Source organism: Dunckerocampus dactyliophorus, chromosome 6, assembly GCF_027744805.1.
Source record: "Dunckerocampus dactyliophorus isolate RoL2022-P2 chromosome 6, RoL_Ddac_1.1, whole genome shotgun sequence".
Lineage (NCBI taxonomy): Eukaryota > Metazoa > Chordata > Actinopteri > Syngnathiformes > Syngnathidae > Dunckerocampus > Dunckerocampus dactyliophorus.
The window spans coordinates 19,646,768-19,664,008 of record NC_072824.1 but is presented as its reverse complement, the minus strand read 5'-3'; the positions used below and the strand labels follow the sequence as shown (position 1 = coordinate 19,664,008).

General features: G+C 39.8%; 1 protein-coding gene across 2 annotated transcripts; it reads right to left on the bottom strand.

Moving 5' to 3' along the window:
• Nucleotides 1-8,070: 8,070 nt before the first annotated feature.
• Nucleotides 8,071-17,141, bottom strand: serhl (serine hydrolase like). Of its 2 annotated transcripts, XM_054779856.1 has the most exons (12): nucleotides 16,937-17,141; nucleotides 16,649-16,786; nucleotides 16,107-16,220; nucleotides 15,738-15,779; nucleotides 15,634-15,653; nucleotides 14,036-14,110; nucleotides 11,506-11,612; nucleotides 11,339-11,418; nucleotides 11,203-11,237; nucleotides 11,037-11,113; nucleotides 10,837-10,924; nucleotides 8,071-8,328 (listed from the first exon to the last, which is right to left on the bottom strand). In XM_054779856.1, exons 1-12 carry the CDS (start codon nucleotides 16,992-16,994, stop codon nucleotides 8,188-8,190), a joined length of 975 nt encoding a protein of 324 aa, XP_054635831.1. In that variant the 5' UTR covers nucleotides 16,995-17,141; the 3' UTR covers nucleotides 8,071-8,187. The 2 variants fall into 2 exon arrangements, with proteins under 2 accessions (XP_054635831.1, XP_054635832.1); XM_054779857.1 differs by lacking the exon at nucleotides 14,036-14,110.
• Nucleotides 17,142-17,241: the final 100 nt, after the last annotated feature.

The following is a 17,241-nucleotide window of genomic DNA, read 5'->3' as shown; positions in this document are numbered from 1 at the left end:
ACTGTTCATGTAAAATGTTATCAAATGATTTCAAAAACATAGACATTAATACAAGATAAATAAAAGCACGTTTGGATGAGAGCGTCATGTCGCAAGACTCCCAGTCTCGATCCACTAGAGTGGTCTCTCTGCATGACAATTGGCAATGCCTCAATTTCAAGCTTGAGGTGGGCGCTTTACAGTGTGCAGAAAGACAAAAAGATGAAGTAATTGGACGGTTGTGGAAGTTTACAGTCTTCCTGTAAGCCATATTAATTTTCGCTTTGCTTTTCATTTTTCCCCTCACTAATCCTCCAAGCAAAAGGCATTGTACCAATGAAATGTTCTCACAATAGCAGATCAGCTCGTGGAAATTAAACAGGGACAAAGCCTTTTGTTTGCTGTGGAATGGACAAATCCTCCAGTAGTGATCAAATACTCAAGAAACACAACATTAGGTACACCTGCACAATGTAAGCTCCAAAACATGTAGAATGAAAACATTTCCTTATTTTCACTGTCTCATGCAGATAAATTAGTAAACCAAAATAAACACAGCAGCATAGCTCCACCACTGCAAACTACAACAAGAAGAAGCACTTCAATGAATACCACTCTAAGCATTACTATCATTTGTAAAGGCAGCTGTGTACCTATTGAAACGTCCAGTGAGAAATACAGTACAACAGTAGGCTCCAATCCTTGACTGCATTTCCAAACATCAAAGTATTATTGTTGCTGAAAGTAAAAATTTGGCCCACTGGAGCCCAATGTTGCTGTTATTTTTTTCAAAGAGACTCACAGAATGAAGCCGCAGGTCTCCGGAGGAGACAAATCCTGCCAAAGAGATGCAGCGCCAGCATATGAGGGAGGGCTAGCAAAAGGGAGATTATTTCCTGTGAGAGGACGAGAGGAGATAAAAACAAATGTACCCATTTCACTTTTACAAGCCCTTGCTCTAAAACAGAGTGAAACTTAAAACCATCGACGTGAAAGAAAAGGACGCCTCTTAGGCCAACGATGACACATCAAACACTTTGATTTCATTTTCTTCAACAGTCCAAAGTGTTGAAGTGTGCACTGGTGGAGAAGTGCAGCACTTTCATGCAAGTGTAAACAATTCATATTTAATACACTTTCATCAATTAAAAAATGCATCTTTGAGCCATCGCTGATAGATGAAAGTTATATCATATCTATCTAGGACTATTTTCTCCATATATTCTAAGTAAACACGCAGGGCCCAATTTCATTTCAGGTCAATTTTTAATAGCTTTTGCTTTGCAATTCAGCACTGTCTCTTAAACTACACTATAAACTTAAGCCTTACAGATGCCATGTCTGCTGTGGAAGTGGTGTATGTGTGGTAGTAGTGATATTTACAACACAGGGACACTGAATGATAGGGGGGCTTAACCAGTGGGTGTGTGTGTGTCTAGAAATGTGTGTGCCAGAAATTTCTCTGCCTTCTCTGCAAGACCCCTTGCCTTTCCTCTCCCAGGTCTTCAGGATATCTTCTTTTTAATTCGACAACAGTCTGAAAGAGTCCGTGAAGTGGTATTGATCTGAACACATACAGGATTGTTTCATATCTCATCTCTTTCATTCTTGCAATGGTGCAGTCCATTGTTTAGCCACATATTTGTGAAATCTGACAGTACCGAACAAATTAAACACGAATGTTTCTAAAACATTCTAAAACCAAATGAGAACATGGTGAAAAAACACAACGGGAGTCTACAAAGCCTTTGTTGGAAGTTGTAAAAACTATAAGACAGAAACTTAACTATCCATTGCTATCACTGCTGTCGCTTAAGCCTAGGTCACAACCGGTTGTACGCTCTCCTACGGCAGTCTACGTGCCAAAAAAACGCAAGAAAAATACGGAGGGCGCACTTGTGACGTGCTGATTTTCGAGCCGTAGACTGGCCGCAGAGGTTCTCTGTCGTGTCAAACAAACTCTCCGGGTGCTTACATTTTTTTCAGCGTGCAAGACAATATAATATGTCATCCATACGTCCAATGTGTGTCTTTTGTACGTTTTGTTGGTGTCAGGTTAGGGCAAAATGTCAACTTTTTCGTACGTCGCACTTTCGGACTCCTACTGTATGTGTGTGGTCTGCTACACGTGTGCCCCACATACATAATTAATGCAGCCAATGCACATTCAGATATTTCAACGTCCTCAATGCGTGTCGAGCTCTTACTCCTTCATGGTCACCACAACTACGTTCTCCACGCATAAAAAAAAGGCAATGATTTGGGGAACGGCAAAAATTGCATGGCTAAAAAATTGCTTCAGAGACATCGATCCATCCATCCATCCATCCATTTTCTATACCGCTTCTCCTCTTTAGGCTCGCGGGGACATGCTGGAGACATATGCCAGTTTATTTCTATCAGTCCATTTATTTGTCTCATACTGTACATTAAAAGTACAGTGTACGTTCAATGCAATGAAATGTATTTGTTCGATACCCTTTCAATCCATAACACTGCACTTGTATTGAGTCAAAATACTAGAAAGATGGGAATTCATTTGGACAGCTGCAGGGTACAGATGCTGATAATACTGATACTTGTAATTATTGTGTGCTGCTACTGAGAACATTTAATTCCACCATTGCAGGACTAATGAAGGTTTATTCTATTCTGTTGTAGTTGGCTCAGCTTTTTCCATATGCAACGTTCAACGTAGCTGTCTAAAGCAGTGATTCTTAACTGGGGGGGACATGTTACAGCGGGACACTGGTCTTTAAAAAAAAAAAATAAAAATAACCCAGTGTCCGTGAATGCACCTCGCCTTCTTGTGTGTGCTCCTTGCTTTCTACAATGCCACGAGGTGCGTGCCTTGTTTATTGGCAACTTTGTCAAGGTTGAGTGGAAGGGGAAGGACATCGAGTGAGGAGTTAACAAGCCGTCTGTGGCTCAGGAAATGGTGGAGTGCTGCGGGCAGGAGAGGGACACATAAAGAGACAGCATCTCACTGCTGCAGTGAACGCTGCATTGCATGGGGAAATTCTGCCCACAATGCATACTCCTCGGTATCACAGTAGAGCGGACTGAGAGGCTTTTCATGCCCAATTTGATCTTCTGGCCTGGGCAGGGGTGTGGTCTACAGAATAAATTGCTCCTGAAATAATCATTAAACTTATTTTTGTTATTTTGCACTACATCAAATACATGTTAATGCAGTTCAATGTCTTTTCACTGGATATAAGATATTTTAGAAATTGAGTTGAAAAATATCCGCAATTCGGGTCGCCGCTTGTCATTGAGGGGTGATGGTGGGTCCCGCAACCACTGGTTGAAGGTCCTCGTAAAATAACCAACTACAATATTGTCTTTTCTTCCCCTTATGTAAATGTAAACATAGGTAAAGTTACATAATTACAAATTACTGACAATTTGGCTATATGAAAAACTAAGACAAATTCTTGCTGCTTTATGTACAGTGCATGCCTGAGCTAATTTCTTAAATGTATTTAAAAAAAAAAACTCAGGTTAACAGCAAGGGCGCTTAGGAACTTTTTAGTAGGACTGAAGCCATTCCAAAATAGACCTAATGACGTGGAGGCAATCATAGCCCCTAACTGATACCACACTTGGTGTTTTTATTTCCTGAAGGGAAAAAAAGGTTTTATTTAAAGTGTGGCAATTATTTATTCATATGGAATTGAATTCAATTGATTGAATGAGGCACGGTATTTATGAGAAGAATATGATATTTAACCCCAGTTAACTTTGTTATGGTGTGGGATATTGAAATAATAGGATTGTTGTTTTGACATACAAATAGAGGCAGAATTCCTAAAGTGTTGAAGAGCGCTGACATTCGACCCGATAGCTAACTTAGCAATCGTATTTCCTTGAAAGCAGTTTCTTAAAATATGAATAAAAAGGCATGAGAATTGTGAGGGTAATAAAAGGAATATGGTCTGATTTGACCTTTAACCTGAACTGCCAAACATGAACCATCCTGTGTCAAACATGATTTCAAATCAGTACCTTTGCGCAACTGTATCAGTCATATTTTGTCAAATATTCCAAATAAACCGGGTTCTTACATTGATGTCAAACAATAATTATACTTCATTTATGCTTTCAAGTCAATCGGCACCATAAAATGAATGCTAATTAGGAATTGCAGCCAGCAAAAAAAAGCTAATATTTTTTTAGCCAAAACCAAAGAAACACATAAGCGGCAAACTATCAGACTTAAAAAATTTTTTAGACCAAACAATGTAATTTCATCTGTGTGTGATTAACAAGCAAAAAGATGCAATTACGAGAATGCCTTTAAACCATGCATTGTTTTCTAATGGACATCCCAGTGTTTTAACTGGGTGATTGGATGTGATCAGAAACATCAGTCTCCTTAACACCTTAGGAAAGCCTGAACAAACACTGTCAGTGTGAACTGGGTGGACTATTTACAGTATATATCAGTGTGGTGTGTACATAATGTGGCTCACCCAGGTTGTAACCTATGATGGAGACTTTGGTCCACTGCAGGCCTGGGGGAGATCATTAGGGAAACACATAATTTAACCAAAGACACCCAGCTTCTTGTTACACAGAGTTACTACTGTGTAGGAGCAATTAAAAAAAACTTTTACCAACCAATTAGGTCAACTACATAATAGGAAACTACAGGACTTTATCGTATATGATTAAATTCCAATTTCTCCTCTAATGGCAGTACTGTATACAAACCTGCAAAGACAAAAACTGCAAGTACAACAGAAATCAACAGAATTGCTTTCATATTTTTACCAGTTACATCAGAGGATTGTCACACAGCAGGGAAAGGACAGGGAGAGCTAAAAGAAACACAGTTAGACACATACACAAAGGAAATGACTGCAAAACATACAACATAATCATTACTCTATAATACCAAAGGAATACTAGAAGACAACGTTTTCCACCACAGCGCCATGTAACAAATGATGGGGCACTCGTCCTCTTAACCCAAAATCACTAATTGTCTAAAGTTGTTTTTTTTCTTTTAAAGTCAATTTTACATGGTCCAATACCAAGATAGTGCTTTTTAGGAAGCCCCAAACCCAAACAATAGGACATGAGCAAGTGAGTTAAGCGTTTACTGTAGGTATGCACATGTACACAACCACAACTGCGGAGCACAGGACTGTTAGGGTGTCATCAAAGCAAAGTATACGTTTACTCGCTGCAAGTTTCAACAGGTCTATTTTAAGACTTTTTAAGACCGTAATGAATTCAATTTAAGTATTTGTCCCAAAAGTACAAAAGACATGAAATCGGAGGCCTAAAATTACTTGCAAAGTACTGCATACGAATTTGTTCACAGCTCTTTCACACTGGAATAAAAAATGCTTAACCTAACTAAAAATACCAGCAGCCTTCCCTATTGCGAACTAAGACAGTGCTGTGAAAAAGTGTTTACCCCCTTCCTGGCATGTTTGCCACACTTAAATGTTTCAGATCATCAAATGAATTAAAATATTAGTCAATGACAACACAACTGAACACAAAATGCAGTTTCTCAAACCTTCATGGCTCTGTGAAAAAAACATTTCCCCCTAAACCTAATAACTGCTTGGGCCACCCTTAAGGCCCTGTCACACCTTGACGATTTAGCCAGCGTACGCCAACGTATGAAATATTTGGCCAATACGCTGGCGTACGTCGAATAAGTTATGGGTAAGTTTGTATAAGTTAAGAGCACGCTGAAGCACGCCGGCATACGTTGTAGTACGTCCAAAAATTTTGTGTATGCACAAAACTTTTCGACGTATGTCAACGTATGATTCATACGTCCCGCATACGCGGGCAATAAGTTATGCGATCGTTGACGCCCGTTCATACACGTTATTTTTAAGTTACAAGTCGTAATACGTCAACATACCTTGAGACAAAACTGTCTTCTTGGCTCTTTTCTTGGCAAAGGTTGGCTGAGAGGAGATAAGACACCGCTGGGGAAGCAGCTTCCGACACCATTGACGATGCCTGAGAGGCGTTAGAACCTGCGTCATCTCCATCAGAGTGAGAGTGGGAGGGGGAGGCTGTGGGTGGTGATGGATCCCTCCGTCACCGCCCTGATACTTCTTGGCAGCGGTCTTCGAAATTTTCTTCGGCATGATGGTGATGTTGACACTGCAATGTCTAGTGAGGTTATTTGAGTCACCATGTAGCAGCCTTTTTATAGGCTACGGCACATGATCGTCGGCCATACGCTGCCGTGCGATTTGCATAAGGTAGACTGACATTGGGCTTAAGTTGTGAACGCTGGCAACACACTACACATTCGTTGGTATAAGTTGTCTATAAGTTATAGAAATGTTAAGTATAACGTATAAGTTACTAATACAGTACGTCATGTATACGTCAAACTTTGAAAAAATTGAAAAAAACGTCGACAGTTCAACGTATGCCATCAAAATGATCACGTCGGGCATGCACTGGCTAAATCGTCAAGGTGTGACAGGGCCTTTAGCGGCAACAACTGCAGTCAAGCGTTTGCGATGACTTGCAACAAATCTCTTACAGAGCTGTGGAGGAATTTTGGCCCACTCACCTTTGCAGAATTGTTGTAATTCAGTCACATTGTAGGGTTTTCCAGCATGAAGCGCCTTTTTAAGGTCATGCCACAGCATCTCAATAGGATTCAGGTCAGGATTTCAACCATTCAGAGGTGGTCTTGCCCTTGTGTTTTGGATCATTCTCCTGCTGTAGAACCCAAGTTGGTTCAGCTTGAGGTCAAGAACAGATGGCTGGACATTCTCCTTTAGGTTTTTTTGGTAGACAACAAAATTCATGGTTCCATTGGTAACACTTTGGTACACAAAATTACAGTAGTTAATGAGGAATGAAGCTACCTAATCCTAACCACTACAGATTACTTAATTAGTTCTACATTAGTTCCTCAGTAACTAGTCTAAATTTATGTGCCTTAGTTCTTCAGCCACTACTCTAAATGTATATACCTGATATAGTTCCTCATTAGCTCCTCAGTAACTACTGTATTTTTGTGTACCTTTTTGTAAAGTGAGACCGTTCCATTTATCACAGCAAGTCTTCCAGGTAATAAGCAAGACTGTTTTAAATAAAATAAATCTATTTTGAAGACATTTCAAATTTGTATTTAATACATTTTATGGGATTTTAAGAGAATTTTAGAAATTTTAAGGCCTTGAATTCAAACTACTGGTCTTTTTAAGACCCTGTGTATGTTTACTGCTCTGCTACTGTAAATATAGAGCAGATGTGTCACATGCATACATCCAATTATAATCTCATACATTTTTCTTTAAAGGGTATCAAAAGGGCGCTTAAAATAACTTGGTAGGCATGAATGTTTTCTTTCTTTACACAGTGACATCGCCAACTGATGGCATGACATCCATATAACAATGTTTTTGCAAATCCTTGTGAACAGGAATCGTTTTCAAAACGTTCTTGTAAATGAATATGGATATGGGTTTCTCACTCCAATAGCAAACAGCTCGCAATAAAAATCTTAAAAAGCTGTGGGACCTTTAACAGCAGTTTTTAAAGGCTGTAAGGCGAGAGAAGCGCAACTTAAGGATGCAAAAAGCTTGCGATGCAAATCAGAAATCCTCCACAGACTGGACCAGCCAGACCACCTCAGTAATATGCAGCCTCTGAGCCACAAAGGGTGCTGCTTCTTTTCTTCTACTTGTTTCCTTTTGATTTATTCATGCAACCACTGAAATATTAACGTCAGGAGACTTCAAAGTCGGGCGGGCTGCCACAGTTATTTGAAAGGTTGCTCAAAGGCAGCAGGTGAAAAAGCAGCTTCTGTCTTCTCAGGTTGCACAAGTCAACTGGACAGACAAAAAATTTGAATTCAGCAGAAAAATAACCATAGAATAACCAACAAGCAACAATAGAGACTAGATGAGTGTACTTCTTAATTTGACTGTATTAAAGAGCGTGTCTAGCTGCAGGGCCTAAAATGTGGTCCAGTGTAATAACTACATATTAAAATTGTAATAGCGTATATGGACTTTTACCTTGACAAACAAACAAAACTCATTGTGTACTCAAAGGACTCACTGTGCTCACACCATAAAGCAATACTATACATTCAAATTTATTAAACAGTTAAAAATTCAAGTCAAGCAAGTAACATGCAACTAGTAGATGAGAAGTAAGGTCCACCTTATTAACAAATGTTGAAATAAGCAGTGTAATGTGTTCTTCCTACAGCTTAGGAGAGAGTTCGTCTGCTCTGACTGGGGACGACAAGACTTTGTTGTGGAGGAATTCAGACACCAACGGAGCGACAACTTCGGGGTTATTCAGATGTACGTGATGGCCTCCGTGTACTGTCACCACAGAGTGCTGTGTGGGAGGAAACAAACAAAGACAAAAGAAGGAAGCGTTAAGCCAGCAAGGCAATGTTTAGCATTCATGCGCATCTTTTATCTCATCCTCATTAGCACAACTTGACCAGACTCAACTATGTAGGTTACTTTATGAAACATGAAACATTCATCTTACACAACACTGCTGCTTTTTGCATTTCTGCAGATGCCAATATGACTTTCTGTCAACCGGCTTCTCTGTCTGTCACTACAGTTGCATGCACTAAAAAATAAAAATGATTGCCTGAATGCTTCTTTTCTTTTAGTTTTTCATTTAATTTTTAGCTGTTTTTATTGTGGTTTACCCTGGCTGTTATTTATACACGCGTTTCTGACATTTTTAAATTTGATTTTAGATGTTTTAGATATGGGTCCCCTCTGGGTTGGCAGACTGTGGTGGTGGTCTCCCTTTTATGAAGAGGACCAGAGAGTGTGTTCCAATTATTGTGGGATCACACTCCTCACCGTTACTAGTAAGGTCTATTCAGGGGTTCTGGAGAAGAGGGTCCGCTTGATAGTTGAATTTTGGATGCAGTGTGGTTTTCGTCCTGGCCGTTGAACTGGGGACCAACTCTACACTCTCAGCAGGTTTCTTGAGGGTGCATGGGAGTTTACATCCTGTATCCTGTAACTGGTGTCAGAGTTTGGTCCACATTGTCGGCAATAAGTTGGACTCGTTTCCAAAGATTGTTGGACACTGCCATGGACGCCCTTTGTCACCAATCCTGCTCATTACTTTTATAGACAGAATTTGTAGGTGCAGCCAGGATGTTGAGTGGATTCAGTTTGGTGGCTGTAGGATAGGGTCTCTGTTTTTTGCAGATGATGTGGTCCTGCTGGCTTCATCGGGCCGTGATCTTCAGCTCTCATTGGATCGGTTCAGAACCGAGTGTAATGCTGCTCAGACAAGAATCAGCACCTCCAAGTCTGAGAAAGGCGGAGTGCCATCTCCGGATCCGGGATAAAATCCTGCCACAAGTGGAGGAGTTTAAGAATGTTCACGAGTGAGGAAAGGCTGTAACACGAGATCAACAGGCGGATTGGTGCGGCGTCTGCAGCGATAAGGACTCTGCATCTGTCCATTGTGGTGAAGAGGGAGCTGAGCTGAAAGGCAAAACTCTCAATTTACCACTCGATCTATGTTCCTACCCTCATCTATGGTCATGAGCTTTGGGTAGTGACCAAAGGACAAGATTGCGGGTACAAGCTGCCAAAAGGTTTCCTTTGTAGGATGGCTGGGCTCTCCCTTAGAGATAAAGTGAGAAGCACTGTCATCCGGGAGAAACTCAGGAGTAGAACCGCCACCCCTCCACATTGAGAAGAGCCAGATGAGGCGGCCCGAATGGTAGGAGGCCTAAGAGAAGACCCAGGACACGTTGGAGACTGGCCTGGGAAACACTCAGGAACCGCCACATCACGGTTCGAACATTGCTCGCTAACTCTATCACGTTTTTTAAAAAATGTATTAATAAATGATTGCTGTTTTGTGGTTGTCTACGTATGGCCTATTAGCAGTCAGTTATTAACAGTATTGGAAGACAAGTTATATGTAGTATTCTGGTCACTAGGCTGTCAGTAATGTTAAAGTGATGAGATATGACGTTATATTATATTACCTTCACACTGCATGTAGTCAACCATGGCATGTCCGACGTGGTTGAAGAGTGAATAAAGTTCTCCTCCCATTCCGTGGGGAAGTGGTAAGTTTTTGGCTTCTTACTTTGTCCCTCTTCCCCACGGCATGTGAAGTTTTGAATAAGTGAATTTGAGAGGCTAACTAGTTAGCTCAGTAGCTTGCTATGCTAGCGACGGCTGTCTCTTATGTCCCTGCAGCGATCCACATAACCTGTGCAATGTGCCATAAACAAAGAATAATAGGAGTGTAAAGGTGACTATGTGTTATTTCATGTCTACAGCGCTCTAATAATGTTAAAAAACATATTTGGAAAGTCATAAACTGGTTTTCTGGGTTACTACTAAAATATTCAGTTTATTCATATTTAATCCTATAAAAAGCACACAATTTAAGGAAGCAGGGAAAAATTAAAGGCACCTGCAGCAGCAACTATAAAATCTACATCAAACCGCAAAAAGTACTTGCTATCAACGACATCAAGGAAATGGAAAATATTTAACATCACATCATCTCTGACTCCAAGAAAATTGAAAGGCACAAGATACAAACAAAGATAGATGTACTCAGATGGAATAAAGTCCTCTACATTCGACAATGACACTTTAACACAAGGGACTGCTGGAATAATACAGTAGTAACATTAATCAGGATCAATTCTTCAACAAAACATCAGAATTCAGTCAGTCGGTCGGTCAGTCAGTCAGGCAATCAGTATTATGTTCTGTCTCAGGCTATTTATGTTGTTATTTTGTCTGTGTCTCACTCGGTCTGCACAACTACATTCAGGCTCACTCACTAAAAATAAATCAGAAGCATGCAGGCTTACCTACTTTGCATGAACACACTTACATTTTGGTATCTAAAGCCCTGCAGAAGCACTGATGTATATTTCTTTTGATCTGCTTCTGCAAATATTTTCTCAAAGCCTTCATCCGCTCTGTAAAAAAAGAGATGAGATGTAAATTTTCACTTTTGCGATGTAGTAATACTGTACGGCAGATCCACAATCAGGGCATATGTGGCTGTTCACTGATTAATTAATATCTTACAGGACCACCAGAACTGAGGCTTGTATCTTCGACTGCAGCTCCAGACTCTGCTCCAAGCTGATGCGAGCTATGTTTTTCTTCATGTTAAATAAAAGATAACATACTTGAATGCATGTAACATTAGAGATACAGTAAATGAGGTGGTACTAGTTCAGCAGCAACCTACCAGATTAATACGGAAGTCACGCGAAAATACAAATCCTACACGAGAAGGTCCCAGTGGATTTGCAGTTCAAGAAGAAAAAAAAAAACAGATCATTTAGTATGAGATACACAAAAGTAGAAAATATGTAAAGACAAACCTCCTTCAACTTGAACAAGACCACGTTCTAAAAGGGTGCAGACAGATGCCTCAGACAACATCGGGTTTGCAGCTAACAATCTGAGACAGAACAGCAAAAGTCAACGCTAGACTATACTAAATAGTTGGGGTTTTTTTTGTAAACTTAAAACCAAGAAGGGGCGATACCTCTCAACTGCTTTCTCATAGGTGTAAACTCTCTCGCTCTTTTCAGGATTCTTTTCAAACTGAAGCATATCTTCCATCCCTTTCCGCATCACTGTCGACAATTCTTTCTGAAAATTGTGTTGAGACATTAGGGTACATTTGATTAGATACTATAATAAAAAATTGGACAAAACTCACCACATTTCTCTCATGCATCTAACACCCACATGATCTACCATTTAGTGGTAAATCATTGAATTAGGAACACTATTCTACGCCAAAAGACAGATCGTTCTTATCCGCTGCCAGCAGTCCTAAAATAATTCTCGACCTTGCACACTATGTAGTAATGTACCCCAATTCCCCTGTTTTGCCAAGGGAGAGACTGACCCACATATACGGTAGAGTAGTACGTCTGAGATTGCATTCCTGTCCTAGAAAGACAGTGAGGCAGCCCAGCTGTTCCGGGTGAAATGTGGTACGGTGTTCCGTCGTTTATCGTGGGGATAGGTTCCCAAAATAGCCCGCAATAACTGCAATCCGTGAAGTAGCCAGCTGTATTTTTTTTTTTTTACAATTATTATATATGTTTTAAGGCTGTAAAACCCCTCACCATACATTTTATACACTTTTCTCAGACAGGCATTTTCTCACATTTCTCTCTTGTTTAAACTCTCTTAAAGTTCAAATTTCGTTAGAATTTTAATGATCAACCTAGTAGGTTGGACACAAAAATTTATTAAGTGGTTCAGGTGTATTTCACTTCTCTGATGTGCCTCTTTGTTCTGGCACCTCTCTGCTGAAGTGTTTTTGTATCCTTGTTAAAACATATTGCTCCTGTCGTCGTATTTTCCTCCTCCTCATCGTCCTCCTTGAACCGAAGATTCATTTACAGTATTTCGTCTGAACATTTCATCACCAAGCTGTTCTATACACACTCATCATTTGGCTGAGCAATAACTTTACAAGCACCGGTGTACCACCAATCACCGATGAAAATTAGTCACTAACTCCAAGTCACTTGCAGTAATGTAAGTCAGGCATATTGGTGACTATGTATTCAAAGATAAAGGGACTTACAATATCACTGATAGAGTATTGGTATCACGGCGATCGCAGCTATCTTACTTAATGTGTTGGAGTTCCCAGCTATTGAATCCCCGCTATGGCACATATTTACTATGTGGATACTATTTTCATTACTGTTTTGCTTTTTGATACTGGCTCTCACGGTGTCTGGCAAAAATAAATTCTGGCCATCCCACTGAAGGCCTCGGTGCCAAATGCACCACACGTCACTGAGAGAGACAATTAGTAACATTTATTTACCAACCTGACATTCTACTCAAAGATTTAGCATCAGATAGTATTAAAAATTAGTAATGTTCTTACTTTCATATACAGTCATCCCTTGCTACATCGCGGCTCAAACATCGCTCCCTCACTCTATCATGGTTTTTCAAAAATTAATTAATTCATAAATGATCGCTGTTTCGTGGTTTACTGTGGCCCATTATTAGTCAAGAAATATTGAAAGACAAGTCAAATGTAGTATTCTGGTCACTAGGAGTCAGTAGTAACGCAAAACATTGACGAGACGAGACATTACATTACATGACCTTAACATTGCATGTAGTCAAGTCAGCCATCAGTCTGTCTGACATGATAGAGTGAAAAAAGTTCTCCTCCCATTCTGTGTGGAAGTGTTAAGTTTTTGGCATCTTACTTTGTCCTTCTTCCCCACTCCATTTGAAACCCTTTCTTAAGTTTAGAATAAATAAAATGGAGGCTAACTAGTTACCTTGCTAGCATGCTATGCTTGAAGCCGTGGCTGCCTCTTGTGTCCCTGCAGTGATCCCGTAGCCTGAGCATTAGCAATGTGGTGTAAACAAAGTATAGGAGCGTAAAAGTGACTACAGGGGTGTTATTTCAGGTCTACGAGCTCTAATAATAGTTTAAAAAAAAAACATATTTACAATGTCAAAACAGATTTTCTATGCTCTAACTACGAAAATATTCCATTTATTAATATTGAATCCTACTTTGCAAAAATTCACTTAAGGCGGTCGGGTCTGGAACGAATAAACAAGGGACGACTGTCAAGCAATAATGCTGCAAAGTTATGTACATGTGCCATAGGGTTCTGATTGGCCTTAACTGCCACAAACAGCCAACAATGCAAATTAATAGGGTCAGTAATTGAAAACAGCAGTTTGTTTTCAAAGGGTGAGACGGTTCAGGGGAGGTGCATGAGCTTGAGAACATGAACATATTTTCTAAACCTGCTCAGTTATGTTTAAAGGCAAAATGAATCGATTTTTAGTTCTTACAGAGAGTAAACTGAATTTGGGGTGAGCAGAAAACGCCACAAAATATGCTCCAGGAGCCCCCAGCCCCTAAATGTATTATATTCTCTGAGGGGAGGCTCACTAGGCCACAATTTGAAAACCGCAGGACTACACGAAAATAATCATAGAAAGCTTAAGAGGTGACAAGTACTGTTTTAAACTTTGTGACCCTGGCTATCTCGGTCACCTTGTATCTGACATACCGGATCTGTAGGTAGGAATCCATAAGAGTCCAACAACACGACAGCTTCCACCATCTCAGGAAAAAGAGCACTAAACTGCAAACATTACAAGGTGGGTCAAGTCATGAAACCACAAAAAAGTCAAATGGTGACTAAAAACAATAAAAAGAAATGAAACAGTCGTCCCTCGCTACATTGTGGTGTGAACATGGCGCGCTCACTCTTCTTTTTTAATATTATTTTATTAATAAATGATCACTGTTTTGTAGTTGAATATGGCCTATTAGTAGTAATATAATATGCATACTTGAGCAAATTGTTCTTTATCTTGGCCTATATTAAGCATCAAGTATAAAAATATATGAGCTAACTAAATTAACTAAAATACAAATACAAGGCAGAAGAACCATTCTAATTGTGAATGTAGTACTCCACATTGGCCACTAGGTGTCAGTAATTGTTACTTGAGATAGGCACTAGGCGTTACTAAGCGAATTGCAGGTTTAATTGATCTCACAACAGGCACAATAAAGGTAACAGAATAATTATAACAATAACAACACAGGCGCCTTTGGGTCCATAAACCTCGACAAGCTAAAACTCAACTCTGAACATCACTTCCAGTTATCTGCACATCTGTCCACCCGCTACCAAAGTACCCTAGATAACACATTTATTGTAACACTGCTCGAGCAGAAATGTTATTTACATCTTAAATGGCTTGTTTACTCTTATTTTTTCCTACTATATTGGGTAATACAAGTGTAAAGCCATTTAAAGGCGCAATTATAATACATTGATGAAACAACAGGAGAATAGCAGGATAGCAGGAAGTACACTGTCCAAAAACGTGTGAGTCTTTTATCTTCCATGTCTAACATGTGTTATTTTCTCTGATTATATCTACGATATGGGGTTCATATCTTCAGGGCTCTAATAACGTTGAAAACGGTATTTAAAAGATTGTAAACAGGTTTTGTATACCATAACTATAAAAATATTCAATTTATTAGTATTGAATCCTACTTCGCGGAAATTCACTTATCGTGGTCTGGAACCAATTAACCACGATAAACCAGGGACGATGGTAATCCAGTAATTCCTCATTTAATCGCGGCTAACAGTTGCAAATAGTGATTAATCATCCATCCAGCCATCATCTATGCCGCTCATCCTCACTAGGATCGCGGGGGTATGTTGGACCCCGGTGACTAATCATGATTAATTTGATTCAAATATTTAATCATGTTACAGCCCCACAAAAAAATACATCAAATTTGCTTGAATATGCATATTTTTTGACTAATCATAATTCGTATTCAACCACGAAACAGCATGATTTATTAATGAATATATTTTTTTAAAAACCACGATAGAGTGAAACAGCGAAATTCAAACCGCAAAGTGGCGAGGGACGACTGTATATATCAGTGATTGACGAAACAGGGGTAGAATCAGACAAGCTCTGTTTCTTCCTACTCCTTTTCGGACATGTTAAATGATGTAAGTGAAAACTTGTGATATCTCTATTGGATTTGGAATTTTTATTGCACTAAATATTTTAATATGTTCGAAGTAAGCCTTCAAACAAGAGGCAAAAGAGTACACAAACAACTCACCATCCCAGCGATATTACCACCTGAAAAACAAAGCGGGAGATGTGGACATTTACCTAAGAGCAATAGTTAAAAGGATGTGTCTCTCAGTGCAAGGCTATGCTCACCCATACTGTGGCCCAGGATGGAGAATCTGCTCCAGCGGAGAGCTGTGGGAGTTAATTTCACAGATCATCAGGCAGGTACTGCATCTCATCAAAGAACTACATCCTAGATTGGTTTTACTTGCCATGGAACATCAGAGATTGTTAGCACGACTGGACAATGTGATTGAAATCAATAAGAGGTTATTGGACTTTTTCTATTTTATAATCAGAAGGTATCAGGTGAGAACAATTTCATGCAAATGAAATTGAATAGAACACAACACTAACGCTTGCATCTGTTTTCACATTGTCATATATTCGGAGTAAAACGCTTATGTGCTTAATATTCTAGTTACACCTCCATGTATTTAAAGGTACTATATGACTCACCATCTACAACTCTGCGAATATCAGCCACATAAGAAGAAAAGGCGTAAAAGACCCCAGGAGGACGATGTGAGGACTGACCGTGACCTGCCAGGTCCACCGCCACGTATTGGCACTCTGGCAGGAAGTAGAGAGTGAGAGGCTTAGCTCGGCTCAACAAATGAAACAAAAGAACAGTAGTAATTTTTCCATTTGGGTTTAACATGGCAACATTAAGTAGTTGTCGGACAAAATATATCTAGTGATGAATTATCGACACACTACAGTTTATTCGTTTCTATGCAATTTATGGTCGGAGAGGTATGCTGGAGCCTATCCCAGCTAACTTCACTGAAGAGGGGTAAACCCTGAACTGGTCTCCAGCCAATCACAGGGAACATACAACCATTCACACCTATGGACAATTGAAGAGTCTCCAATTAACTTGCATATTTTTGGAATGTGGTAGGAAGCTGGCAGACTTGTTTTTCACAGTCTGATTATTCAAAACAAATATGAACACAGGAAGTATACAAGTTCACATGTTCGCTGACAAGATCACTGACCTTTGGGTAGAAGTGGAATAAGAGTGTTGAAGGTGCCACAGTTGTCAGCCCAGCCATGCAGGCACAACACAGGACGGCCATCATCAGGACCCCAAATTTTACCTCTGATTTCTCCCCAGGGAACTGGTAGAGAGAGTTCTGGACAAACCAATTACCATAAGCCTCATATAGCCTACATACTATTTCTTTCACTCAATTGTTTCTCTTGATTTAAAATGCATTTTCTATCGTTTGTACTATAAACAACAACCATTAACAGTCGTTTCGTTAACAGCAGCCAGTGGTTACCCGTTTGTGTCATTGCAGCGGTCGACAGGTTTCTGACGTTTTTTAAAACTCGGAACATCGGAGAACACTTACAGCTTTGCTCAGCACATAATTTATTTAAGACGAGAAAACGCTGAACAAAAACAGAACAATTACGCCAACTTCTGGGTGAAATGCCGCCTTCGCCCTATACGGTCCTCTTCCGGGTTAGTTTTACCTCGTGACATGTACGAAAACTCAATTGGACACACGCAGATGTGGAGTTACGGTGTAAACCAATCAACGTTCAAAAAGGAGGGACTTACCTTTCACTCAGTTATTCTTTA

Coding starts and splice junctions, on each gene's coding strand:
- serhl (XM_054779856.1), bottom strand. CDS start 16,994: ATGTTCCGAGTTTTAAAAAACGTCAGAAACCTGTCGACCGCTGCAATG. Junction 14,111..15,633: donor GTGGTAATATCGCTGGGATG/GTGAGTTGTTTG, acceptor TAATGTTTGCAG/TTTAGTGCTCTTTTTCCTGA. Junction 11,238..11,338: donor TCTTGTTCAAGTTGAAGGAG/GTTTGTCTTTAC, acceptor CTTCTCGTGTAG/GATTTGTATTTTCGCGTGAC.